Source organism: Chiloscyllium plagiosum, chromosome 25 (assembly GCF_004010195.1).
Source record: "Chiloscyllium plagiosum isolate BGI_BamShark_2017 chromosome 25, ASM401019v2, whole genome shotgun sequence".
Taxonomy (NCBI): Eukaryota; Metazoa; Chordata; class Chondrichthyes; order Orectolobiformes; family Hemiscylliidae; genus Chiloscyllium; species Chiloscyllium plagiosum.
Genome location: NC_057734.1, coordinates 44,847,533 through 44,874,896, shown reverse-complemented (window position 1 = coordinate 44,874,896; position 27,364 = coordinate 44,847,533). Strand labels below are relative to the sequence as shown.

Below are 27,364 nucleotides of genomic sequence, written 5' to 3'. Positions count from 1 at the left end.
TTAATGTTCCTTCTATAACCTTATATTTATCGGATTACAAATTGACATCAACCAACAGTGAACAATGACCTAGATTTATATCACGCACATTCCCAAAGTAAAAATGACTACTCACATCATATAATTTGTGGAACTCTTGATTTTATAGTATTAACTCAGAGCAAGAAGCTATCTTTAAAAAAAAAAGCAAATTAAAGCCAATTGTCAGAAAAGTGGTTTACTGTAGGAAAGTGTATCCAGATCAAAAGTTGCATTTGTAAACACCTAATAGTTTTTAAGCAACGTTTTCAGTTGACCTGCTGTGTTGAACTACATTCTCAAACCAGTCACTTCAGTCAAAATCATTCTTTCATGTAAAACCACCAGGTTCACTCCAGTTCGTGGGACAGAATGTAAAGAATTCCATTTGAGACACGCAAAGATTTCTTTGAAGAGATGGGTCAGCCAGTCCTTTCCAGCTCAAGTTTTCATCCTCACACAAACAGAGAAGACCACTCTTCCACCAGGTATTCTAGGGCTTCCTTCCTTTCTTGCGTAAAGACTGTCCTTCTCCAGAGAATGCGATAAACCTGCTGGTCCCAGAATCCTGTACCAACAGAAAAGATCATGAGTGCACCAAGTGATTTTTCCCCAACACAAAATCAGAGCTGAGAATTTTATGAACCTAATGAAACACACACACTGCACTGGAAATATTGCCATGTTGGAGTGTGAATTTTGAACATTTCAACCAATACATGCTGCAACTTAAGTGAAGACAAAAAAGACAACCATATTAACCTGCCTGAAATAAAAGGTTTAATAAACAAAGTTACAAAATACACACTTTACAGAATATGAAGAAATTGGAAGCAAGTTCACAGCAGTAAATAAGTTGTTTCCATAAACTAGCTCATATAGAAAGGAACATCACAATCTGAAAAAGTCATTTTGTTTGCTAGATTTGATGCTACTTTGACATGGTGGTCATTTATAGATGACTTAAATAGCAAACTTGACTAACAAAGGCTACAACAATGAATGTTGACACATGCTTGATGGATGATTAGCTGAGGGTTTTAAACCAACCTATGACATTTATTTGTAGTTTAGTGCTATTAAAGTTCAATGTAGCTGCATTAGACATCAAAGCTATTCTTTGTAAAGATAACAGCTAATTTTAAACTCAATTCAGCTTGGTTACATTTCTTTTTAAAAAAAGGCGGCTTGTACTTCACTTCCCATTTGCAATTTTAACAGTAGTGGGCAGTGGAGCAGATGGCCATTGTTCTCAGAAGCAGATTCCTTCAAATATTTTATGGTCCAGCACCCTCTGTGTTTTAAGATTGCTTTTATTTGTAGCACCTCCAGACAGGGCTTTCCCAGACTTTGGAAACCTAGTATCTGAAGGCAGACTTGAAATACTGGATCGGAAATCATTGTCCCTTTTATAGCACTACTTATGGGCCAAGAGGAGCTTGCAAACATCTGGAATTTGTCTGATGTCTTATCACCCCACAGTCAGATCAAAACCTTCCTGGGACTTCTGTGAATCTCCAGCTGTTGCCTGGAGCTACAAGCCCTATTTTTTCCAATAGCCAGCTGCCTGCAGCTGGGAAACAGATTTTTCTTTAAAATAAAAAAGTTGCTGTTAAACTCGGTAGGACTTCTTGGATATTTGCACTTCCAAATTTCGCACCACAAAATTACCACTGTCCCTTCCCATTGTTTTCATTTAGGCCAAGACCTCTTTGTGCAATCAATTTGTTTTTATACAAGTATCATGCTCAAAACATAGAACTGCAGTGACTATCAATTAGAAGCCATGCAGTGGGACAGTACTTATCAGGTAACGTGCAAATATGAAGGACTACCAACTACGTTATAGCAAGGCAGAATCCAAACTCAGATCTGCACCAAAATGGTGAAGAGGTTCCAACTCTTATTCACAGACTCTTTTCCTTGTTGCAACCAGGTATCATTCATGGAGTTGGATTCATGATTGATCACAACAGACTCCCATTGTGGTATACCAAAGATCAGGGATTGAAATATCAAGTCAGTCAAATGGTTGGTGACCCTTTCAATTTCATGAGATGAATGGCCAAAGACATCAGGCAGGCCATGAGGAAAGGGAACCATTTTTTCACATCTTGCCATAATGCAAAATTTTAGGTTACAGCACAGAATTAGGCTATTCTATCCATCTGGTCCATGCTGGCTCTCTAAGAGCAACACAACCTGTACCACTCCTCTCCCTTTTCTCCAAAGCCCTGCAAAATTCTTACTTCAGGGTAATTAAATAGTATTCTTTTGAAAGCAATTGCATCAGCTTTCACCGTAGTCTCAGGGAGTGCATTCCAGACCATAATCATTTGCTGCATGAAACATTTTTGCTTAATGCTGCCAATGCTAATTTTTAAAATCTACATTAAATTGGAGTCCTCTGGTTTGCAACTCTGCCATGAATCTAAAAACCTTCATCGATTCTCTTTTCAAACTTACCTAATTCAAATCCTAACTTCTCTAATTTATGCTTATCGCTGGAATTATTCTGTTAAATCATTACTTCAGCCACTCTAATGTCTTAATTTCCTTTCTAATATGTTGTGGCCAGAACTGGATAGTATTCTAGTTGAGGTGTAACCATAACCTCCTTGCATGTGTCTTCTGCATCTTTCTTTATACAGTCTCGCATCCTAGATGCCTTATTAACTGCTTTCTTGACCTGTCCTGTCAGCTAAATGATTTGTGCACATACACTGCCAGGTCAGTCTGTTCTTTATAATGTCATTTTAATTTTCTATTTTACATTGCTCCTTATTCTTCCTACCAAAACATAATGATTAGATGCAGTGAATTCCATTGCAACATTCCCCATTGTGTAGGAGATTGATTTTTCATTATTAGTTTAGTATGGTAAAAATCAGTGAATTTATAAATTAGTCTAATATATTATTCTGTCTGTGTACACACTAGTAGTTTATTATCAAATGACTGTTCAGTTTCATTTGACAAAGAAATGATTCGTGGTATCTACCACCCTTGATTCACCAAGTATCCTAAAATGCATCTGACCCAGTTGTGGTGGCTTAGTAATATCGGACTTGGAATACTGAATGCACAAGCTCATTTATCAGCCTGAATACAAAATTTAGTAGAGAAAGAGCTGATTATGATTGACTGAGCTAAAACCTATGGAGAAGTGCAGCTTCAAATCGAATACATCGATGCTGTTCAGTCAAGGTGACACCTTGCAAAGTATGATTGATTTGACTATCAATTAGAAGACATGTCAGATTAGAGGAGAGCAGCACATTTGGCACCAAATAGGATAGTAAGATCAGCTCCATTATATAATTATTTACTACACATGAACATGTTCTTAGGTGCCACTTTCAATTTAACATTTGAAATATATTTATCCCAGTGTTATTCACTCACCTCCTCTATTCGCTTAGGCTGTGGTCGGGAGTTCCTGATAAAGGTGATTTTTCCTATTTTGAATTCGTAGTTTGGGATTCCTCTGTGAGAAAATGGTTTAAATAAAATGTTGGTCTGCAGTTACCATTAACTAACACTGTTCAGAATTCTGAACATGTACTGGTCTTAAGCATTTTTCACATGATTGTAAATTTACACTGTCCTCGAGTCATTTAGTCACCATTTAAACAAACATCCCAAATTCAGCCTTGGCCTAATAGTAGCCAACCATGTGTCCCTCCATCGAAGAGCAAGGCACAGGTCAACCCTACTCCAGAGACTGAAGTGAAACTTTGACTGATACTTTAATGCTGTACTGAGGAATTCTGCACTACTGAAATTGCCACTTTCTGGGGTGATGTGTTAAAGCAAAGTCCTATCTTCTCTTAGGAGGACATAAAAGTATTCACAGACAAAAACAGTATAAAGTACAGAGAGCTTTCTTGGTCAGCAGATGCTTAACCCAACTATATAACCAATTTCCATTAGTATCTCTTTGTATAGAGTCATGCGCCAACCAGCCATCCCAATCTAACCAAGTCCCATCTACCAGCATTTGGTCCATATCCCTCTAAACTCTTCCTTTTGACGTACCCATCCAGATGCCTTTTAATTGTTGTAATTGTACCCACTTCCTCTGGCAGCTTGTTCCATACATGCATCAACCTCTTTGTGAAAAGGTTACCCCTCGGGTCCTTTTTAAAATCTTTCCCTTCTTACCTTAAACCTATACCATCTAGTTTTGGGACCTCCCACCCTAGGGAAAAGACCTTGGCTACTGACCCTATTCATGCCCATGATCTTACGATCCTGTATAAGGTCACCCATCAGCCTCGGACACTCCAGGGAAAAAAGCCCCAGCCTATTCAGCCTCTCCCTATAACTCAAACCTCCCAGTCCTGGCAATGCCTTGTTAATCTTTTCTGCACTCTTTCCAGTTTAACAACATTCTAAAATCAACTTATTCGGGTATATAGGTAGCCATCACATCCTGAGGTGAGGTACAACTTGAACCAGACTTTCTGATCCAGATGTAGGGTCACAACCAGTACACCACAAAAGCCGGAGTGTCTCGTTATATCTGCTTGAGTGAATCCCCGAATAATGCCCTCCATCTACGCATAATTAAATACAATCAATATAAAATTTACAGTGTTACTAAAGCAGTTTAGTAGGTAATTCATTTGTATTATGGGACCTTGCCATGCACTAGTGGTTACTGCCATTCACACTTTAAAAGTAACCCATTGACTAAGATCTTTACAATATAATATATTATAGATTATGAAACATGCTACATAAATGCAAGATTCAGTTCTCTGTATAATCGTTATCCACACCTTTGAGCATTGGCAAGTTTGGATCAGGTTGCAGATAGTGTTGAAATAAAACAAAGCAAAACAAAAAATACCAAATTAGTCTATTCTACATGCAATTTACCAACTTTATCAGTGCTTAGATACTTGGGAATAAATCACCTGAATTCTCATTCCTAGGTGATACACAAGGTGGTAATAAAGGAGGGGATCTGCATCACATCCCTATTTTCCTTATTCTGATGAGAAATTAGATTGACTTTTTCCAGTTCATCCTAAAAACATTTCAAATTTTTTAGTCATTCTCACTGCTCACTTTGTACACTTTCAATTTTGTCAATTTTTTTTGACAGTATGTACAAAACAATTGTGTATTGTTCCAAATGTGATTTAAACTGTTTGTCAAGATTAAAATTATCTTTTCTAAAAAGTGAATGACTCCACAGATATACATTTCAGGAGGTCTCGCTTAAAGTCAATGCGAGGCTTTTGAATATCCACATAATGTTCAAGGCAATTAATATAACCATTTATATTAATATTCATTTTTCAGAGAAATGTTGTCAAATATAGTCAAAATATATCTGGTCTCACAACAAGATTTAAGTCACTTTTTAGTCCAGTGAGAGTGATAGAGTTTGTATGAATGAATAGAACAATTCTGTACATGTTAACTCCCTTTTCTCAGAAGAAACACTTTCCTTCTTCAAGCCCGTAGTCATGTATCTGTAACAGCATTTTTGCTCTTGGGACTTGATTATTGCCCATTCCTAACTACCCTTGAGCTGATGGTGGTCAGCTGCCTTCTTGAACTGCTGCAGACAATATAGTGCATATACACCAATAGTGGTGTTGCTTGCTTTGCCATTTCAGAGGGCAGTTATGAGTGAACCACATTATGTAGGCCTGCTCATCTAAGAGCGGCTGATTTCTTCTCAAACATCAGTAAGCCAATTTTAACAACAATCCACTACTCACTCAGTCATTAAAGCACACTCCTTCCTCCGAAATTTCAACACAATTCTTAACAAGACTAGCATTTTATTACCGATTTATTAATTAATTTCTCCATAGTTACCATGGCAGGATTTGAACTTCTGTTTCTGGAACATTTTGTCAGGTCTCTGATTATAGATTGCAGCTATGGTACCATCCATTACGTTAACAGAGACAGAGAGATACATAAGGCTCCAATTATTAGATTCCTTTAGAATCATTGGTAACTCCAGAGCAATTACAGATGGGCAATAAATGCTGGCATACCAGTGACATCTACATCCCATAAACAACTACCAAAAAGTTAAAGCTAGAGAGCACAAAAACTCTAGAATAGTCAACAAGAACAGCAACGTTGCTGAATATATATCAGCAGCAGGAGGTAACTTTCTGAACACTGGATACACAATCTGACACGAACCTTTTAATATCTTCTGGGTTGATTTGTGCTGGACTGGGATCAACTCCTTTCTTCTTCCCATCTAGCCGATTCCCAGCACCAGTGAATGCCTTGAGAGTACAACAAATCATGATAACACATAACTATCTTAATTATAGGATCTCAATCACCCAATATAACGCACTGGCTTTGAGAATACTGATCTCCATGCATTGTTGATTCAAAAGTCGGAAATTTGGAGAGAAGAAAGTTGAAGAGGGGCTTGGTTGTTCCTATGTGGGTGATTCAAAGTTTATGTATTTTAATCCATTGACCGGCAGCTATCACAAAAGAACACAATGTGCAGAATTGGTTGAACAGTCAGCTATAGCTTATTCTAATTAGTATTGCAAAGTTTGTTGTTTGACTCTCCCTCATTTTATAGAATCATATAATCCCTACAGTATGGGAGCACAAGGACAGAACCCCCCAGTCCTCACCTTCCACCCTACCAGCCTCCGCATCAATCGCATTATCCACCAACATTTCCACCACCAACAAAAGGACCCCACCATCAGGGATATATTTCCCTCCCCATCCGCTTTCCGCAAAGACCATTCCCTCTGCGACCACCTGGCCAGACCCTCCCCTTCCTGGCACCTTCCCCTGCCATCACAGGAATTGCAAAACCTGTGCCCACACCTCCCCCCTTACCTCCATCCAAGATCTCAAAGGAGCCTTCCACATCCCTCAAAGTTTCACCTGCACTTCCACATGTCATTTATTATATCCATTGCTCCAGATGCGGTCTCCTCTATGTTGGGGAGACTGGATGGCTTCTCGCAGAAGGCTTTACAGAACATCCTTGGGACACCTGCACCAATCAACCCCACACCGCCCCGTGGCTGAACATTTCAACTACCCCTCCCACTCTGCAAAGGACATGCAGGTCCTGGGACTCCTCCATCACCACACCACGCCTGAATTAAGAACACCTTATCTTTCGCCTCAGGACCCTTCAACCCCAGGGCATCAATGTGGACTTCACCAGTTTCCTCATTTCTCCTCCTCCCACCTTAAACTTTCCAGCTCAGCACAGCCCTCATGACCGGTCAATCTTCCTTCACACCTACCCTCTCTACCCTCCTCTCCGACCTATTACCTTTATCTCCACCTTCATCCACCTACTGCATACTCAGCTACCTTCTCCCCAGCCCCACACCCCTCCCATTCAGCTCTCCATCCCAGAGGTTTCCAGCCTCATTCCTGATGAAGAGCTTCAGCCCAAAACATTGATTTTCCTGATCCTCGGATGCTGCCTGACCTGCTGAGCTTTTGCAGCACCACACAACTCTGATCTCCAGCATCTGCAGTCCTTACTGTCTGAAAGCAGGCCATTCAGCCAATTGAGTTCACCATGACGCTCCAAAGAGCAGCCCACCCACAGCCAACCCTATTCCTGTAACCGTGTTTCCCATGACTAATGCATCCAACATGATGGGCAATTTAGCATGGCCAATCCACCTAACCTGCACATCTTTGGACTGTGGGAAGAAACCCACACAGATACAAGGAGAATGTGCAAACTCCTAACAGAGTCACCCAAGGGTCGAATTGAACCCAGGTCCCTGGTGCTGTGAGACAGCAGTGCTAAGTACTGAGACACCGAAGGTCCTTTAGCATGTTTAGACTTTGAGACTGGTTGAAATGACATTGTGTTCTAAATATATGGAAAACATTGGGAATGTTACGTTTCCTACTATTCTCTAGAAGCCCCCAAGGTGGTAGTGCTGGCGCTAGCCAGGGGCATTGACCCCCATAATTAAGGAGGAATGTCATCAATCTTGAAGACTGGCAAATATTCCATCAAACATCTGACTTGAGCATTTTAAAGACACCCAATCTTTACTCTAGCAGTCACTGCATCGATACAGCTACTTTAGTTCATCATCTGCATATCCATAAATATCAATGGCAGGGAAATGGGCAATAGCAATGGGCTTTCTCTCTTTTGAGATTGTTATTCAGTTCTGTTGTTAGGGGATACACACTGCTTCAGTCACAAGGGTTACATATTTAGCAGAACGGTGGAATTGTCAGTGCAATGGCCCGTTGCTTTGCTGATTTAGGGATGGCAATTAGTAAAAGGTGACTGGACTAAGAATCCAGTCCAAGAAACCTAGCAGATCCTTGGGCTGTGGTGACTGTTGTCTGACAAATGCAACCATTCTCCTTTACAACCTGTTGAAATCTTGCTGAACATAAAAATTCTCTTGGAACCGCAGCAAGAATTAGGTCAATGTGTTAGACTCAGCCAAAGAGTTTGAGAGAGAGGGGTACATTCGCCATTTCTGGCAGCATTCAACTCATGCACCATAGTTGATCAAACCTGTGATGGAGTTCGGACCAGAAAGTAAGAATCACTTAATGGTATGACTCATCACTCAATGTGATGCACTGGCCTCATACTGGGGCCAAAGTGTCAGACTGGGTGAAGTACCAGCCCCAACAGAACGCCAATATATGATGAGACATTAGGTGGCTGGATGAAATTTATCCAATTTTTGCAATACTTCTTTTAAACTGAAATAGTCAATAATTAACAATATAAAATTTTTTCTGGCACGTAGGAGTCAAAATTTTTGTTTGATTCTGGACAAACTGAAGAATCTAAGTAGGCAGCTTGCAAATCTTAACAATAGGCAAGAAGCTGTTATAAAAGAACTGAGGTTGATACTGTAACAAGTGCTGAATTACTAAATGCATCTGAAAGTCAATTCTGAGAGTGTAGGTTAAGAATTGCAATGTTCTTGACATGAGACAGAGAAACACATTCTACGGCCAAATATTGAACTAAGCTGACTTTAAAAATAAATACAAAAAAGTGCATTTCATATCAGCTTTGAACAAGGATTCTTGAGGCATACTATCGTTTTCAAACACTGTAAAAGAAACTAAATGGGGGGGCAAACGTTATACTCTAAAGTACTTCCTAAATAGTGTTTGCCAATTTTTGGCCTGACTAGGTTAAAAAATACTTGCTTAACCTCAAGGCAAGAACAGATAGAGACAATCTTCAAATTTGGGGAAGTGGGATTCTTAAAACAAATCTAAAATACCAAATTTTCATGATAACCCGGGATAAAGGGGTTACAACAGAACATCCTGAACAATCTGGAGCCAGACTGAATAGGTACTGTAAAATGGAAAGTCAGCCAGTTTAATAAATGCACCATAACTAAAATTGAATCCTCAGTTTCTAATGCAAGACATGGATGTATTTTGTTTTCTACTTACCCTGAAACCTAAATCAATTGGAACAAAGGCAGTGTGGTCAGACTCTATATCCTAGAAACAAAACAAAGATGATCACATAAAACAGTAAATATAAATGACGTTAAAATTGGTATGGGATGGGTTGACCATGGATTGGAAATCTGCACAATGGCCCAGTCTACCCTTACTCAAATTGACCTTGCTCCCTATAGTGTAAAATTGGCTAAATTACTATACCTACCTGTAATTTGTACATAGTCAAAGTAATTCCAACTCTTTAGCATCATATATATTACTACAGTATATCATAAAGTGACTTTATGCAAAGTAATCTGAACAAATTGCTTAATGTAAAATTAACTTGGTAATACAGAACCTGAGTAGAGTATCTTTGAAAAAAATCTGTTGAAGCTTTTTGTCTTGTATTCATCAGGACAAAGTGAACAATAATTTATAATGCATGAGAAGAAAGTGATGTTTGGTTGGCAAGTGGACTCTGATTGGTAGAGGTATTGCCATGGTGAACTTACCAGTGAACAGTTAACTACCATACTTTTATTAAATTCAAACCTGGCAAGTCAACAACACACTTGGAAGTCAACATTGGGAAAACTAGAATAACAGGGAGAAAGGAAGGACTGCAGATGCAACAGACGTCAGAGTCGAAAAGGATGGTACTGGGAAAGCACAGTAGGTCAGGCAGCATCCGAGGATCAGGAGAGTTAATGTTTTGGGCATAAGCCCTTCATCAGGAATGTGGAAGGGGAAGGTACATGAGAGATAAAGAAGGGCTGATGGGGGTGGGGTGGGGCGGAGGGAAATAGGTGGGAGGGCGATTGGTGGATGCAGGAGGGGAGTAATTGTGATACATCCGTACAGAGGGTGGAGTGGATAGATGTGAAGGAAAATGGACGAAGATGGACAGGTCAAAGTGGACAGTGCAGAGTTGAAGGGTTGATTCTGGGATGAGGTGGTGGGGGTGTGGGGTGGTATGGGGAAGATTTGGAAACTACTGAAGTCGATGTTGATGCTGTGTGGTTGAAGGGTACCCAGGTGAAAGATGAGGCATTCTTCCTCAAGTTGACAGATGGCTTTCATTTGGCAGTGGAGGCAGCCCAGAACTTGTGTGTCCTTGGCGGAGTGGGAGGGGGCAGGTAAAGTGGTTGGCCACAGGACAGTGGGAATGTTTGGTGCTTGTGTCCCAGAAATGGTCTCTATGGAATGCAGATAGTGGTGGGAGGGAAATATATCTTTAGTGGTGGGGCCTGACTGTAGGTGGTGGAAATGGTGGAAGATAATGCGCTTTCTCTGGAGATTAGTGGGGTGAAAGGTGAGGACCAGGGGGTTCTATCCTTATTCTGGTTGGAGAGGTCAGACTTGAGGGCAGAGGTGAGGGAAGTGGAGGTGATGTGCTGGAGGGCATTGTTGAACACGTGGGAAGGGAAATAAAATGAGGATAAGCAGGCATACATAATCTATGGCTAATAAAGAAAGAACTTCTTTCTTGGATGCTGAATTGCACAAAGCTCCAAATCACATTTGGATACCATTGAGATACACATCCAGAAATTCATTCCACTAATATTCACTAACAGAACCAGCAATGGAGTAACTAGTGGCCAAGTGTGTCAATGCCAAGTTTCAAATTAAGTAACTCTTTGCATATTCTCTGTGAATACTTTGTTTTAAACTGGAATGTGACTCAAAATGCATGACACATACTATGTAATCAGAGAAAATGAAAGTTTCAGCATAGATAACGACTGGTTGAATTTCTGACTAAACCTGAATGATGGAAAATATTTAGCTACAGTAATTTCATACCGAGGAGTCTTCAGGCTGATAATGTCTCTCGGGCTCTTTATACCCCAACGGAGCATCAAAATCTACCTACGCATGAAACAAAGAAGATGAAAAGTGATGACTTCTGATACGAGACAAAGAGAGATTAATACATTAAAAAAGTGTTACAACTCAATTGGGGAAAGTGCACCAATAATCAAGCCCCACTATTCCACAAGCTCTGACAAATGCATAATGATCCAATTAAAATACTAAGATATTAATTTGCCCAACACATTGCTGTTCAGGACAAAAAAGTTATTCAGATCAGGTTTTGACATTAATAGGTAAGTTATTATTGATTGAAAACAAACTATTCTTTACAGAATGGTAAAAAAAAGATGCATAACGAATTTACTACTTTGTAACTTTACACTGTACTCTTAAAACCACAAGCGCACACACACATTAAATCAGAAACAATTCAAAAGTGGACAGTTTGACACAAACACTATCGGTGGAAAAATATGAATAGCTCGGGCCTGGAATGCACTGTGTGGAAGTTTGGTGGAAGCAGAGTCAATTGAGATCTTAAAGAGGGCAGAAGATTATTATTTGAATAGAAACAATGTACATGGATATGGTAAAAAGACTGAGAAATGGCTTAAAGTCATACAGCTTGCTGGAGAACTGGTGCAGAGGCTAGATTAGAATGGTGCTGGAAAAGCACAGCAGGTCAGGCAGCATCAGAGGAGCAGGAAAATCGACGTTTCGGGCAAAAGCCCCTCATCAGGAGGGAGGCAGGGTGCCTGCAGAGTGGAGAGATAAATGAGAGGGGGGTGGGGGTGGGGGAAGGTAGCAAAGAATACAATGGGTGAATGGTGGTGGGGATGAAGGTGATAGGTCACAGAGGAGGGTAGAGTGGATAGGTGGAAAGGAAGATAGGCAAGCAGGACAGGTCGTGAGGGCGGTGCTGAGCTAGAAGGCTGGGGTGAGGCGGGGGAAGGGGGAAATGAGGAACATGGTGAAATCCACATTGATGCCATGGGGTTGAAGTATTCCGGAGGCGTAAGATGAGGCGTTCTTCCTCCAGGCGTCGGGTGGTGAGGGAGCAGTGGTGGAGGCGGCCCAGGACCTGCATGTCTTCAGCAGAGTTGGGGGGGGGGGGGGGAAAGAGTTGAAATGTTGGGCCACAGGGCGGTGGGGGTTAATCTTCAAGGGGTGTCCCGGAGATGTTCCCTGAAGTGCTCTTCTAGGAGGCGTCCAGATTAGATTAGATTACTATTCTAGATTACATTACAGTGTGGAAACAGGCCCTTCGGCCCAACAAGTCAACACCGACCCGCTGAAGCGCAACACACCCATACCCCTACATTTACCCCTATACCTAACACTACGGGCAATTTAGCATGGCCAATTCACCTGACCTGCACATCTTTGGACTGTGGGAGGAAACCGGAGCACCCGGAGGAAACCCACGCAGACACTGGGAGAATGTGCAAACTCCACACAGTCAGTCACCTGAGGCGGGAATTGAACCAGGGTCTCTGGCGCTGTGAGGCAACAGTGCTAACCACTGTGCAACTGTGCCGCCCAATGTAGAGGAGACCACATCAGGAGCAACGGATACAATAAACAATATTGGTGGATGTGCAGGTTAAACTTTGATGGATGTGGAAGGCTTTTTACCTGGAGAACTGGTGCAGTCATGCCGGGCCAAATGGCCTTCTGTGCCGTAACAATTCTGATATTGTGGGTTTAATTGCTTTTACACAACATTAACTCTGATGGCAGACGTTGCCTCACAAAAAATTTGGTTTATTCTATCCTCTCTAAGCGGAAAAATGTGCAAATACTAATATTTCTGTCGCAGCTATGTCCCCTGGATATCCAAAGGTACTTCATAACCAACAAATTACTTTTCATACACAGTCACTGTTGTGACATAGGCTAACTTCACAGCCAAATTAACACAGTGAGGCCCTACAACTAGCAATGAGATAAATCACTAAGTAAACAATTTTACTGGTAACGTTAGAAGAAATTTTGGGAGAATTTCCTAGCTCTTACATTTGCCCATAGGATCTTCTGTATATCCAAGACAGCATATGAAATCTCAACTGAAAAGTGAGATCTTCAATAGTACAGCACCTCCTCAATAACACTCAAATACCAGTTGAGATTCTATGCTTGATTGTTTCAGTAGGGCAAGAGTCCCTTGACTCTTCGCAACAAATTTAATAACCTTATAGATCACCTAGTAGGGTGGCAAACACATCAGCAGATAAGGCAGGCACCATCGCATGAGCACATTTTGGAATTTCAAAATTAGTTATACCAGGAAACAAAAAACTTGGAGCTAAATGATTAAACTTACATTCATATCACACTCGATGATGGAAACAGCTTTATCTGGTTTTGTTTCCATGACTCGAAGCTCATAGATCTGAAACACACAAATTCTTCAAAAGCCTTTCCTATATTTACAGATCAAATTGACACAATGCATTAACATCTCCTTACTACATGTGAAATATTACATTGAGCTTGTAGAAGTAGATGCATTATGTATCCCAATACACAGACAGTAGCATTAGAGTCCCTACAGAATTAAAGAACTCCGACAGTGTGGAAACAGGCCCTTTGGTCCAACAAGTCCACACCAACCCTCCAAAAAGAGTAACTCACTCAGATCCATTCCCCTCCCCTATTATCCAACATTTACCCCTAACTAATGCACCTAACCGACACGTCCCTGAACACAATGGGCAGTTGAGCATGGCCAATTCACCCAACCTGCACATCTTTGGATTGTGGGAAGAAACTGGAGCACCCAGTGGAGTGGGAAGAGAGAGCGAGAGATGGAGCTTTTAACTCTCCAAACTGACTGAAATCACAGCATGCTTACTGCACACAACCCTTTATATTTCTAGTGCTAAAAATTAAGCAAGTTATAAATTTGAACTTATATCCAGGTATCCCTAGTGCAATATTCACACCTTAGAAACAGTCAAGTCCTACCCATTCAGCACTGACTACTCACCTTCTCATTATAGTTGATAGCAATGACATCACCTGTAGTTAAGCAGGCAAAGTTCCTCAAGGCATTTTCCAATCTGAGAGGAGAATGTTAAGAAATCACTCAGAACACAGGCATTAGACAAAGTACCAGGAAATTCAATGACCAATTTCACCAATGAAGTAAGGTACCGTACTCAGTTCTGTAGAATCACAATTCCTACAGTGTGGAAACAGGCCCTTCAGCCCAAAAGTCAACACTGACCCTCTGAAGAGTAACCCATTCAGACCCATTCCCCTACCCTATATTTACCCCTGACTAATGCACCTAACCTACACATCCCTTAAGACTATGGGCAAGTTAGCATGGCCAATTCACCGAACCTGCACATCTTTGGACTGTGGGAGGAAACCAGAGCACCCGGATGTAGAGGCACAGGATGTAGAGGTTATTTCACATAGAACAAATGCTGTTAATATGTTTATTTTACTTTTGAATACTCATACAAAAAAAATGAATCTAGTTTACAGGTGCTTTTAGTACAGCAAATGGTACCAACGAGAATCCAGAAAAAGTATATTCCTGTCAGGGTGAAAGGAAAGGCTGGTAGGTAAAGGGAATGCTGGATGACAAAAGAAATTGAGGGTTTGGTTAAGAAAAAGAAGAAAGCTTATGTAAGGTATAGACAAGATTGCTCGAGTGAATCCTTAGAAGAGTATAAAGGAATTAGGAGTATACTTAAGAGGGAAATCAGGAGAGCAAAACAGGACATGAGATAGCTTTGGCAAATAGAATTAAGGAGAATCCAAAGGGTTTGTACAAATACATTAAGGACAAAAGGGTAACTAGGGAGAGAATAGAGCCCCTCAAAGATCAGCAAGGCGGCCTTTGTGTGGAGCACGGAGCGGGTCAGTGTGTCCCTGAGACGGTGATCACTGTGCGGAGAGGGTCAGTGTGTCCCTGAGACAGTGATCACTGTGCAAAGAGGGTCAGTGTGTCCCTGAGACAGTGATCACTGTGCAGAGAGGGTCAGTGTGTCCCTGAGACAGTGATCACTGTACAGAGAGGGTCAGTGTATCCCTGAGACAGTGATCACTGCGCAGAGAGGGTCAGTATGTCCCTGAGACGGTGATCACTGCACAGAGAGGGTCAGTGTGTCCCTGAGACGATGATCACTGCACAGAGAGGGTCAGTGTGTCCCTGAGACAGTGATCACTGTACAGAGAGGGTCAGTGTGTCCCTGAGACAGTGATCACTGTACAGAGAGGGTCAGTGTGTCCCTGAGACAGTGAACACTGTGCAGAGAGGGTCAGTATGTCCCTGAGACAGTGATCACTGTACAGAGAGGCTCAGTGTGTCCCTGAGACAGTGATCACTGTGCAGAGAGGGTCAGTATGTCCCTGAGACAGTGATCACTGTGCAGAGAGGGTCAGTGTGTCCCTGAGACAGTGATCACTACCCAGAGAGGGTCAGTGTGTCCCTGAGACAGTGATCACTGTACAGAGAGGGTCAGTGTGTCCCTGAGACAGTGATCACAGTACGGAGAGGGTCAGTGTGTCCCTGAGACAGTGATCACTGTGCAGAGAGGGTCAGTGTGTCCCTGAGACAGTGATCACTGTGCAGAGAGGGTCAGTATGACCCTGAGACAGTGATCACTGTACAGAGAGGGTCACTGTGTACCTGAGACAGTGATCACTGTACGGAGCGGGTCAGTGTTTCTCTGAGACAGTGATCACTGTACGAGGGTTACCTCAGATTACAACAGGATCTGGACCAGATGGGCCAATGGGCTGAGAAGTGGCAGATGGAGTTTAATTCAGATAAATGCAAGGTGCTGCATTTTGGGAAAGCAAATCTTAGCAGGACTTATACACTTAATGGTAAGGTCCGAAGGAGTGTTGCTGAACAAAGATCTTGGGAGTGCAGGTTCATAGCTCTTTGAAAGTGGAGTCGCAGATAGATAGGATAGTGAAGGCGGCATTTAGTATGCTTTTCTTTATTGGTCAGACCATTGAGTACAGGAGTTGGGAGGTCATGTTGCGGCTGTACAGGACATTAGTTAAGCCACTGTTGGAATATTGCATGCAATTCTGGTCTCTTTCCTATCGGAAAATGTTGTGAAACATGAAAGGGTTCAGAAAAGATTTACAAGAATGTTGCCAGGGTTCGAAGATTTGAGCTATAGGGAGAGGCTGTTTTCCCTGGAGCGTCGGAGGCTGAGGGGGTAACCTTATAGAGGTTTATAAAATTATGAAGGGGCATGGATAGGATAAATAGACAAAGTCTTTTCCCTGGGGTCAGGGAGTCCAGAACTAGAGGGCATAGGTTTAGGGTGAGAGGAGAAAGATATAAAAGAGACCTAAGGGGCAACTTTTTCACGCAGAGGGTGGTACATATATGGAACGAGCTGCCAGAAGAAGTGGTGGAGGCTGGTACAATTGCAACATTTAAGAGGCAATATGATGGGTATATGAATAGGATGGGTTTGGAGGGATATGGGTTGGGTACCAGTACTGTCAGGAAACAGGATGATGCTTTGTTTTGCTGTGTGTTTTGATACCTTCCCAACTGTCATACATATTGAGATAGCTTGATATATTTTTATCCCCCACTGTTGCGTAATAAACTTCTGTCATGCTGTTCAAGAAATATGCTGCATTGCGTGAAAGTGACTATGACTGTTACTAATCAGTGATTAGTCTGTGAATAAATCACAGATAAAATTGTGATTTAATTCTGGGATCTGACTTTTCCATGCATGTCTTCAACTGGGGTCATAACACAATTAAAGAATCTTCATAAATGGTTTAATAGTCCTGTACAATTCTAGGGCTAACTGATTGTATATTTAAATAAATCTTCAATTGAGGCACAATCAGAGAGAATGGGACAGTTAAATTAGAGATAAAAAACAAATATAAGAACAAAGTTGTTGTTCAAGTTGCACAACCTTTTGCTATTAGCACTGAAAATACTTATTGTCTGCCTCACCTGTAAAGTGCATTTAGTAGCAGGATGTTGTATTTACATGGTATATACACTAAGCATGCCACAACGCTTTGTCACTTCAAGTATAAATAACAATTATAATGTAATTGGATGGGTAAGTACTGCCAACCAACCTCTGACACTGAAAGTGAACTACTACAAGTTAAAAACAATGACTGCAGATGCTGGAAACCAGATTCTGGATACTACAAGTGTTAAGTCACATTCTTTCAATAGAAATTTAATTCCTTCAAACAGCAACTGAAGATTTTAAGAACGTTTTTAAAACAAAGTTTCCGTTTTATCTGCCCAATTTTCTTTCTCATACTTTATTTCTCTTTTAATAACTTTCCATATGCAAATCATGATCTTCTATTTGCTTCTATTTTCTTGTTAGAATTTGGACCTGGATTTTTTTTAATATATTGCAGAATGGCATGTATAAATCAGGATCTGAAAGTGGCGGTATCATGAAGTCATTTTCACTCATAGCTAATTCAAAACTATGGCCCATAAGTTGAAAGATTGTCATTAGTAAGTCCACTAAGGAACCCAGGAGGAACTTCCTTAATATGATGAGATAGAGAATAGCTGAACAAAAAACAATAGAAGAGTATGTTGATGGCATGCAATGAAACATAGCAGGAGGACAGGAACAAAATATTTACATTATGAACAAACCGTCCATAAAATATATTATTGAAATTTCCAAAATGAATTCAAATACTGACTCCAGATTATCAAGAATAGGACAGATTCAACATTTATTAGATACTTATTGTTCATGGGCACTGTTGAAATTATATAAACTGTGGACTCCTATTAGGGATTTGTAAATTTATATTACAGGAGTTGCTGCCCTCAAGCTTTACAATGCTGTTTTATGTCTGCTGCATGATGTGAAAAAGGATTGATTGTTTTGGAATTCAATCACATATTCTGTCACTTGTCTTCAGCCATTACTGTAATGTTGAAATTTGCTTCCATTATAAATCTTGAGAATAAATAATTTCTTTGAATTATACTGATTTAGTGTAATGAGGTGGACACCTACATGACAGACAGCAAAAAGGACCTGTTGGCCCATTCAACTTGTAACGTAAGCATGCCATTTTGTGTGCCATAATACATACATGATGTCAAATACGTATGATCGGTGAGAGGCAAAATCCAGTTTAAAACTACAGCCAATGAAATAAAAGCTATGTAGTCACGCTGCAGTTGAGCGACTGAAGGATACACAGCTTTTGGGTTTGTGATATCCAAGAAGTCCGGAGCTTGTGGCTGAAATTTGGAGTAAGTGGCAACCATAAGGTTCACACTCTCTACCTGAACGAGGCCCCCTTCCTCCAGCAGCAGGTTCTGCATCATCTAGAGACAAAGATTTGTTCATTAGAGCACACATAGGAGGATAAACCACAATGAAAGCAAATAAACAAACAAATGTATTTTGCATCGTGAACTAGACATCAACCTTACCATCACACATACGGCATATCCATTCAAGTTGCAACATTACACTAAGCATATGGAGTGCCTCTACCATTAGACAGACAAAAATTTGCCAGACAAGTGACCTCTCCTAAACTGGTTTAGTTAATCCTGGTTGTGCTACTAAATAGGCATTGCAAGCAAACTGCAGACACTTACTTCTCTATATGGAATTAAGAGCAAAGAATCAGAACAGTAGGCGGCCATTTGGCCCTTCAAGCCTGCTGCCCCGTTCAAAATTATCGGAGCTATTCATCCAATTCAGTACTTTCTTCCTACTTTACCCCCACACTCTGATCCCTTTATCATGAAGAACTTTATCTTGAAAGCATGCCACAATCTCAACCGCTTTCACTGACAGTGGATTCCACAGGTTCAACATGAAGAAATTGATTCTCATCTCTGTCCTACATGGACTACCCTGTATTCTTAGTCTATGACCCCTGGTTCCAGACTCCTGTCAGTCATTGAGAACATCCTTCCAGCATTTACCCTGTGTAGTTGTCAGAACTTTCATAAAAAAATTAGAAATTTATTGTCATGTGTACCTTTACATAAGGTACAGTGAAAAATTTTATAGGTCACCACACCTGGCACCTACATCAGTGACAGGACTCATACTTAATGAAAAAAGGTAACATGAAGACAAAATTCATCAGTTCAGTTACTGCCTCCTGGATTCAGGGAAAGCTGATTTAGAAGTGATGGAATACTCTGAAATGCAGCCAGGCCAAGACTCCCACATCAGACTGCTCATGATTTTATAACTTCAATAAGGTCACCCCCTCTGCCTCGAACGTTCCAGGGAAAACAGGCCTACCCATTCAGCCTCTCCCTATAGCTCAGATCCTCCAACCCTGGCAACATCCTTGTAAACCTTTTCTGAACCCTTTCAAGTTTCAAAACATTACCCTTTCAAGTTTCGCAACATCTTTCCTATGGAGGACAGACAGTGCTGGGAATTCAGAAGTAAAATATAACCAGTCCAGCCCCTCAGTTCTCTCTCAAACAAGACAGAGGGCTTGAGCACTGCAATTTCTTTCAGCATTTCTGGGCCTCCGCAGACAGAATCATAGAACACCTACAGTGTGGAAACAGGCCAGTTGGCCCAATAAGTTCACACCAACCCTCCAAAGAGTAACCCACCCAGACCCATTCCCCGACCCTATTACTCTATATTTACCCCTGACTAATGCACCTAACCTACACATCCCTGAACACTATGGGCAATTTAGCATGGCTAATTCACCTAATCTGCATATCTTTGGATTGGAGGAAACCAGAGCACCTGGAGGAAACCCACGCAGCACACAGGGAGAATGTGCAAACTCCACACAGTCGACCGAGGCTAGAATTGAATCTGGATCTGGGGTGCTGTGAGGCAGCAGTGCTAACCACTGAGCCACCGTGCCGCCCAGACTTTTCAGTTTAAGACTATTCTTTCAATAAAAAAGTTTAGTTTGAGGCATATAATAAATTGCAATGAATTACTCTGAACTGCATTGCTCATTGTAACAATATGAGGCACAGTATCCTGGGACACCACTTTTAGATGGTGCAAAGAGCAGAAAGAAAGTTGATCTAATTCTCAAGTGACTCAGCTGCCTGCCAGAAGTTGGCACACCAAGATGTAAAATATAGGACCCTGCTCAACAAAACTGAATAAAAAGACAAGTTTATTTTAGTTTGAAGTTGATCTGTTTTTTTTTGCAGCATCCCTTTCTTCCCTCCTTCTCTCACTTCCTCTGTGGCCTCCCAATCTTCAAACTCCAGCCTTCCTGTCATCCCAAGAAACATAAAAGGAGCTTAGTTGCCAGGGCAATTTGTATTTTAGATAATCACTGAAACAAATGCAGCAATCATTTTATGCACAGAAGTTGTCACCAATAACAGCATGCTGAGAGTGCATTTAGCTTGCTTTTTTATGACAATGGTTGGAGTATTTTTGACTGAAATACCAAACAAATTTCTTTCATTGCATCTTCAGCTCGGAGAAGGAAATTAACTTGAATTCCTAATCTAAAGGAAATCAACACTTTGCTTAATTGGAAGTTGTTTCATTTAAAAAAAAAACTGTCGCATTAAATTCTGACTATGCTGAATTATGTACAATGCTGAAATTGAAATTATCTGAACATTCATTTCCATTAAATGTTTATTATAGAAATCATTAAATCTATACTCAAAAATAAAACCAAAAGAATATCCTCAAGTATCGAAAGACATCTCTGCAAAAATAAAGAAAGAAAATCCAAGTAGCTAGCCTCCTGACTACAACAGTTATCTTCAGGGAATCCTGGCTCTCGGTGATAAAACATATACAGCAGTCCCCCATATCCATGGGTGATACGTTCCAAGATCCACTGCGGATGCCCAAAACCGCAGGTAGTAGCGAATTCTATCATTTAAATGGGAAATTTGTCTCCCTGGCAGCCCCCTGGAATTATTTCTGGAATGTTCCAAATCATATTTTCGGACTGCGGTAAATCCACAGAATCAGCAGATACTATTGTTCTATCGTACCTTTCAGCATCAGCTCAAGTGCCAAAAATCAGTAAAACCTTGGTAAAACATTCACAGGGTTTTATTTTTGCAGCACTGCTTCTCGAAATACAGTATTGTGGTCACATTCCCCACCAGTCACCACTCACCCAGTGAGGCAGGTAACAGATACCTTCTTCTGCCACAAATTCCAGGACACCACAGTGTGTCATTCGGTCAGTTTTTCTGTTTGTAAGTTTGAAAAGCATTGGGTATGTAATATTCAGACGACCTGATGGAAAATAAAACAGATAAATTTGTCCTAGTATAGCTACAAAAGGCAGAAGCACATGAAATATTTGAGGCAAAGAAAAACTTTAGCAGGTCCATCCCTTTCCAATTGTCCTTATCCCACTTCCCCATTTGTACTTATTCTTCAATTCAACTTCTACTCTCAGCAACAGCCTCACATGCAACATACGCCACAGATCGATCATCCTTTGGGTGTAAAAAGATCCGCACAACTTCCCTTCTTGCTCCTGAATTCCTCATTTACAACGTGTTACTGTAGTCAAGTATTTAGGTTAAAACCTTAATTTCAAAGGTAAACTCATGATCAGAACACTGCACATTTCTTAAAAGCAAAAAGAAAACTTGGATGGGGTTAATGCTTTACGACTGAAACCCTCTCCAGTTCTCAGTCAAGAAAATTGACAGGACGTACATAGAGACACACATGAACCAGGCATAAAAGGAACGAATTGTTTTTGCAAACTGTTGCTAAATTCACTTTTAAAAGTATCCTTAATATATGTTAAGCAATGATAAAAAACTGTTCTCAGGGATTCAGGTACTTACTCAGTTGATCCAGAGCAGATGGTGGCATTATTACTGCAGAGAGAAGTTGAACACAAAGCAGATAAGCATAATAAAGTACAAGCTCCTCTAATATCAAATACAGTATATTACTCTTTAACAAAATAATCCATCCCAATGCCTAATAAGAAGATCCAAAACAAAATATGACACTAGACCACAAAAAGACTTCAGGTTAAATGATCAAATGTTCCCGTAAAGAACCAGGCTTTAAAGGAGCACCTTAAAAAGGACAAGAGGGACGTAGAGGGGGACTTGGGGACTTGGCAAGTGAAGGCTCAGTCACTAATGGTGGTGATAGGAATTGGAGATGCACAAGAGGACAGAATTAGTCGACTGAAGTTATGTCAAAAGGGTTCTGTGGCAGGAGAAGATTACTAAGGTAGAAAGCAGTCGGTTAAATGTGGGGTATGATAAAATGAGCAAGATGAAAATTTAAAATGATGATGATGCATGATCAGGACCCAACGGACACCGTGGTGAGAGGTGAAAGGATGTGGTGTAAATAAAGACACAGACAGCAGCATTTTGGATAAACTTGACCGGACAGAAGTGGATTCTGGAGGACGGTGTACAGATAACAAAGGAACAAATGAGGGTTTCAGCAGCAGTTCAGTCATCACTATGGCACACGTTGAAAGCTTGCATCAAAAATCAAATATTTCAAAGATCGCAAACAGAAAGGATCAATCTCAAAGTATCACCAGGGAGAAAGAGCAAGCAATGAACAAAGAACAATACAGCACAGGAAGAGGCCCTTCAATTCATCAAGCCTGGATCAGCACATGTTGCCCTTCCATATTAAAATTGGCTTCACTGAGAGGATCCGCATCCCTCTAGACCCAAACTATTTATGTATTCATCCAGGTGCTTCTTGAATGCTGCTGTGTCTGCTTCCACTACCTGCTCTGGCAGCATATTCCAGTTACTCACCACCCTTCATGTGAAAAACGTGCCTCTCACATTCTCTGACAAACTCCTCCCACCCCCCCCATTGCACCTTGAACCTGTGTCCCCTAGTAATTGACCCCTCCATCCAGGGAAAAGCCTCATACTTTCCACTCTATCCATGCCATTCACAATCTTATAAACTTCTATCTGGGACAAGATCAGGTCAAGTACAGTGGAAGTTATACAGCAAATGGCAGAACCCTAAGGAGTATTGATATGCAGTGGGATCTGGTTGCAGGTCCACAGACCACTGAAGGTGGCAGTGCAGGTAGATAACAGTAGATGAGGCTTATGGCACACTTGCTGTCATTGGAAGGGGCGTTAACTACAAGGAGAGACAAGTTATGCTGCATTTATGGAACTTTAGTTAGGCCACACTTGGAATATTGTGTACAGTTCTGGTCACCACACTACAAAGACGTGGATGCTTTGGAGACTGTGTCGCAGGGGGGGGGGGGGGGGCGCGAGTTTAGCTACAAAGAAAGGTTGGATAGACTGGATTTCACCGGAAGCAAGAGAGTTGAAAGCTACGGTGTGGACTTTGGTACAGGGATCGAAACAATGGCTTAAGCCTCTCAATATTTAACTTGAAGACATTCCTGCTTATCCAACACTGGCTGTCGGATACACAGTCTGCTATTTAGCAATAATGGAAGAGCCCACAGGTGTGATGCTGAGATAAAGATGGATGCCATCAGCTTACATGTGAAAACTGATGCTAGGCCCTAGTAAAAAGGAAGGGAGAAGGACAAATTCTTAGGGGACATCAGAGTTAATGGCCTGCAGCAGGAAGTGAATCATAGCCATGATAGGTAAGTATGGAACCCTGCAAGGACAGTCCCAGACATCTGGTTGGCAGTGAAGAGTCTTTGGAGGACATGTTGAAGAATACAGACAGGTTAAGACAGACACAGGCATAATTTGTGACCTTGGCAGGAAGTTTCATAACTGTGGAAGGGGCAGAAGCATAATAAGAGATTTTCATAATAGTTCTGAGAGAATTGGGCACTGATTTGGGAACTTAAAAAAGGAAGGTCTGAGATGAGCTAATAGTCTATACAGAGCAAGGTTTTGTTTAGGAGGAGTGGTGACGGATTTAATGGAGAGTGCATGAAAGAGCGCGAGAGAGCGCTAAATGGTGATCAGGAGGGGAGGTTGGGTGGTGAACGGTTTAGTGGGAATTGGGTTGAGAGAGCAAGTGCACTGGTTAGACCAGAAGCATTTGGAGAAGGAGCAAAGGGAGGTTAAAGAGAAATTAGCATAAGGCAGAGTTCAAAGCTAGAGTGCGCTCTGAGGCCAGAGGAACAGAGGGATGCAGCTGATCAGAGACAGATGGACATGACTATAAGAACAAAAACCATTAGCTCTTCACACTAACTTGTTGAATGCAAGGATGAAGACAACAGGAAAGTGTTGTTTAAGACAATAGTTTCGAGTAGAAAATGAAGCTGGGGATTAGTTTTGTATTACAAAACGATTCTCTCCTCCACCCTCACAAAACTGATTTCTAAGTTCTGAATCAAGTTGCCTTGAAGACAGCAGTGAAAAAAATTTAGTTGCAAAGACGTTTTTTTCTTAACTCCATTTTGGATTTATTAGTGACCATCTTATAAGTGCTACTTTTGGGCTTTCCCCAGGACATTACCACTTATGAATTCTATCAGAGTTCATAATTTTGGAGACCACTATTAGGTCATCTTTGGCCCTCTTTTCCACAGGAAAGAACCCCAACCTGTTCAGTCTTTCTTGTAACCTCAGTTCTGATTTTATCTTTAGAAATTTTTACTGCAGTGCCTCTGCTTTTCTAACAAGCAGGCCACAAATAGGTCCTGTAATACTGGGTACTAGTTGAAGGAATACATGAGGAATTTCCCTGTTATTCTTTGACCAATGACCAGGGATTCTTTGTAATTCCCAAAAAATGCCAATGGGGGCATAAAATTAATATTTCATCTGAATGGTGCAGCTGGCTCTCAATGGTGCACTGAAATTTCAGACTAAATTATATGTTCAGGTCCTTGAGTGATGGCTCGAATCCAGATCTTCAGAGATATAGCACCACTGACTTAGCAAAGCTGCACTTATCTCACAAACCAGTCTTCCCCAGAAACTCCCCCTTTATGATACTATTCCACATGGTCTCAATTAGTGATTCTCCTGAATTTTTCATATAGGTATTTAGAAATATATTTCATATCAATACCTAGCACTCTTATCAAAAATAATAATATTCATCAACAGGACACAGAATACCAAACCTCTTCCACCTCTATAAAACTCGCTATTCAGCCTTCTCATTCATGGAGCAAATTCATTTGCCACTAGCTTGCCAACAGATATGTTCAATCACACCCACTGCCCCATTTCCCCATCCACTTACTTTTGCCTCCTTTCTCTACATCTGACCGATCACTGCCCGCGAACATTGAGACTGAGTAGCATCGGTATTGTGTTGAGAAACGATTCCGAAAGGCATGTGGAATTGCCTGGTCAAACATATTGAAGGCAAACTACAACAAAAAGAGGAAAGAAAAAGAAAGAAAGAGAATGAGAAAATGTCAAAGAAAAAAATCAAAATACATTGCATCAAAAAAGGCAGAAAAAATATATTTGCTGTATCTTCTAGGGTTTACTGAAGGAAGTCATAGAATATGCTGGAAGGTTTCAAGTAGCCTTGCCTTTCTTTCTTGTCTGAACACTCCTGGTCTTTCCTCAGGGGCCAATGTGTCAGAGGAATTCTAGACATTAGACTGACTAATCATCAGAAATAAAATTAATTCAGAGAAAGTATCAACTTCCATTTACATAATGACCACTATTTAGTATAATGTCTCAAAGCACTTCACAGGAGCATTATGAGCAAAATTTGTTTCCTGATGAAGGGCTCCGGCCCAAAACATTGATTTTCCTGCTCCTCAGATTCTGCATGACCTGCTGTGCTTTTCCAGTAATACACCAGTTCTGATCTCCAGCATCTGCAGACTAATCTCAGAGCAAAATTTGTCACTAGGCCACATCAGGACACGTTAAGACAGGTGACCAAAAAGCAGATAAGGGATAGATTTTTTTTAAAAAAAGCATCTTAAAAGGTAAACGTACCCTTTGGTCCAACTCGTCCCTGCAACCTGAAGCTGCTGCAGTGAAGACACAATGCTGTCTATTGCTTATAAGCTAAGAACATATTTGCGTATTTTAACACGCATGTAATCTAACAGTCAATAAAGAAATTCAAATTTTTAAATCAGGACCAATTTGAAAATACGTTTTGCAACCTTGTTGCTACTTCAAATTGAATTTAAAAAAGTGAGAATAAGCTCAAATCCACTGAGCATCTTGAACCATACAACCTAGTACAACGACTCCAGCATTCGAGAACACCTCTTTGCATTTTTCTCAAATTGTAAAAGCTCATCACGTCACTTAATACAATAACACAAAAATCCATTTTCAGTACTGTATTCTCAGACAATGGGCATAATTTTCCCTCAAAATTTGATTTTTCAAGTTGCTAAGAATTTTCTTTAATTGGTGTTTAAGAGTCTTTTTTAATTGGCGTTTAAGAGTCACAGTTAGAACACCAATATATATACATTGTTGCAAAGTTATGGGTCAACCTTTACAGAGATTGTGTTTGAGGCATTGACACAACTGTTTGATTTGGGCCCCACATAGCATTCTGTACTAGGAACATGACCAGAACAAATTCACTGACAGAGAAGCTTGATTAACCATTTGTCTTGGTTTAACAAGGATGCTTGTTGCGGTCATATATCTGGAATTCCTGATGCAGCAGGTAGTCTCCCAACAGGAATTTCAGGAGTGTGGGACTTCCTCTGAGTCAAGTCAGGTAAATAGGTGAGCTGCAAAGGGTGATAATGGTATCTTGTGACGTCATGTCAGCTTGCCAAAAAGACTGAAGCAAAACATCATATCACTTTTCGAACAATTGCTCACCGAGCGACAACTGACTTTTCCTGTGCATCTATTTCGGGTAGGCAAGGCAAAGCCACATCCAACACTGTTGGATGCCACGAAGCCGGGTGGAAACCTCTGAAGTTATTAAGATGGACCGACAAAAACTGGTTAATTAAGGCTGCCGTTCTATGTCTCCTACCTGCTGTCTTTTTTTCAGCAAGTGTATGAAGCAGTACAGGGATAGTGCGGTGGGTAAAGGAAGAACAGGAGCCGAAAAGTGTGGCGCTGGAAAAGCACAGCAGGTCAGGCAGCATCCGAGAAGCAGAACAGTCAACGACCCGGGATTAAACCCTTCATCATGAATGTAAGGGGAAAGGGGTAGGAGAGATAAATAGGAGGGAGGCGGGGGTAGCTTGGAAGGTGACAGGTAGA

General features: G+C 41.0%; 1 protein-coding gene across 1 annotated transcript in view; it reads right to left on the bottom strand.

The window, feature by feature from the left end:
* Positions 1–201: 201 nt before the first annotated feature.
* Positions 202–27,364, bottom strand: part of ufd1l (ubiquitin recognition factor in ER associated degradation 1) — a 33,063-nt gene continuing 5,900 nt past the window's right edge. The window contains exons 2-12 of the mRNA XM_043716060.1: positions 25,398–25,527; positions 22,049–22,081; positions 21,361–21,482; positions 18,459–18,589; positions 14,255–14,327; positions 13,589–13,657; positions 11,254–11,319; positions 9,451–9,501; positions 6,196–6,284; positions 3,424–3,505; positions 202–586 (exon numbers count right to left, since the gene is read on the bottom strand). Coding sequence (XP_043571995.1) covers positions 512–586; positions 3,424–3,505; positions 6,196–6,284; positions 9,451–9,501; positions 11,254–11,319; positions 13,589–13,657; positions 14,255–14,327; positions 18,459–18,589; positions 21,361–21,482; positions 22,049–22,081; positions 25,398–25,527 — 921 coding nt within the window. The 3' untranslated portion in view covers positions 202–511. The remainder of the gene's footprint in view (positions 587–3,423; positions 3,506–6,195; positions 6,285–9,450; positions 9,502–11,253; positions 11,320–13,588; positions 13,658–14,254; positions 14,328–18,458; positions 18,590–21,360; positions 21,483–22,048; positions 22,082–25,397; positions 25,528–27,364) is intronic.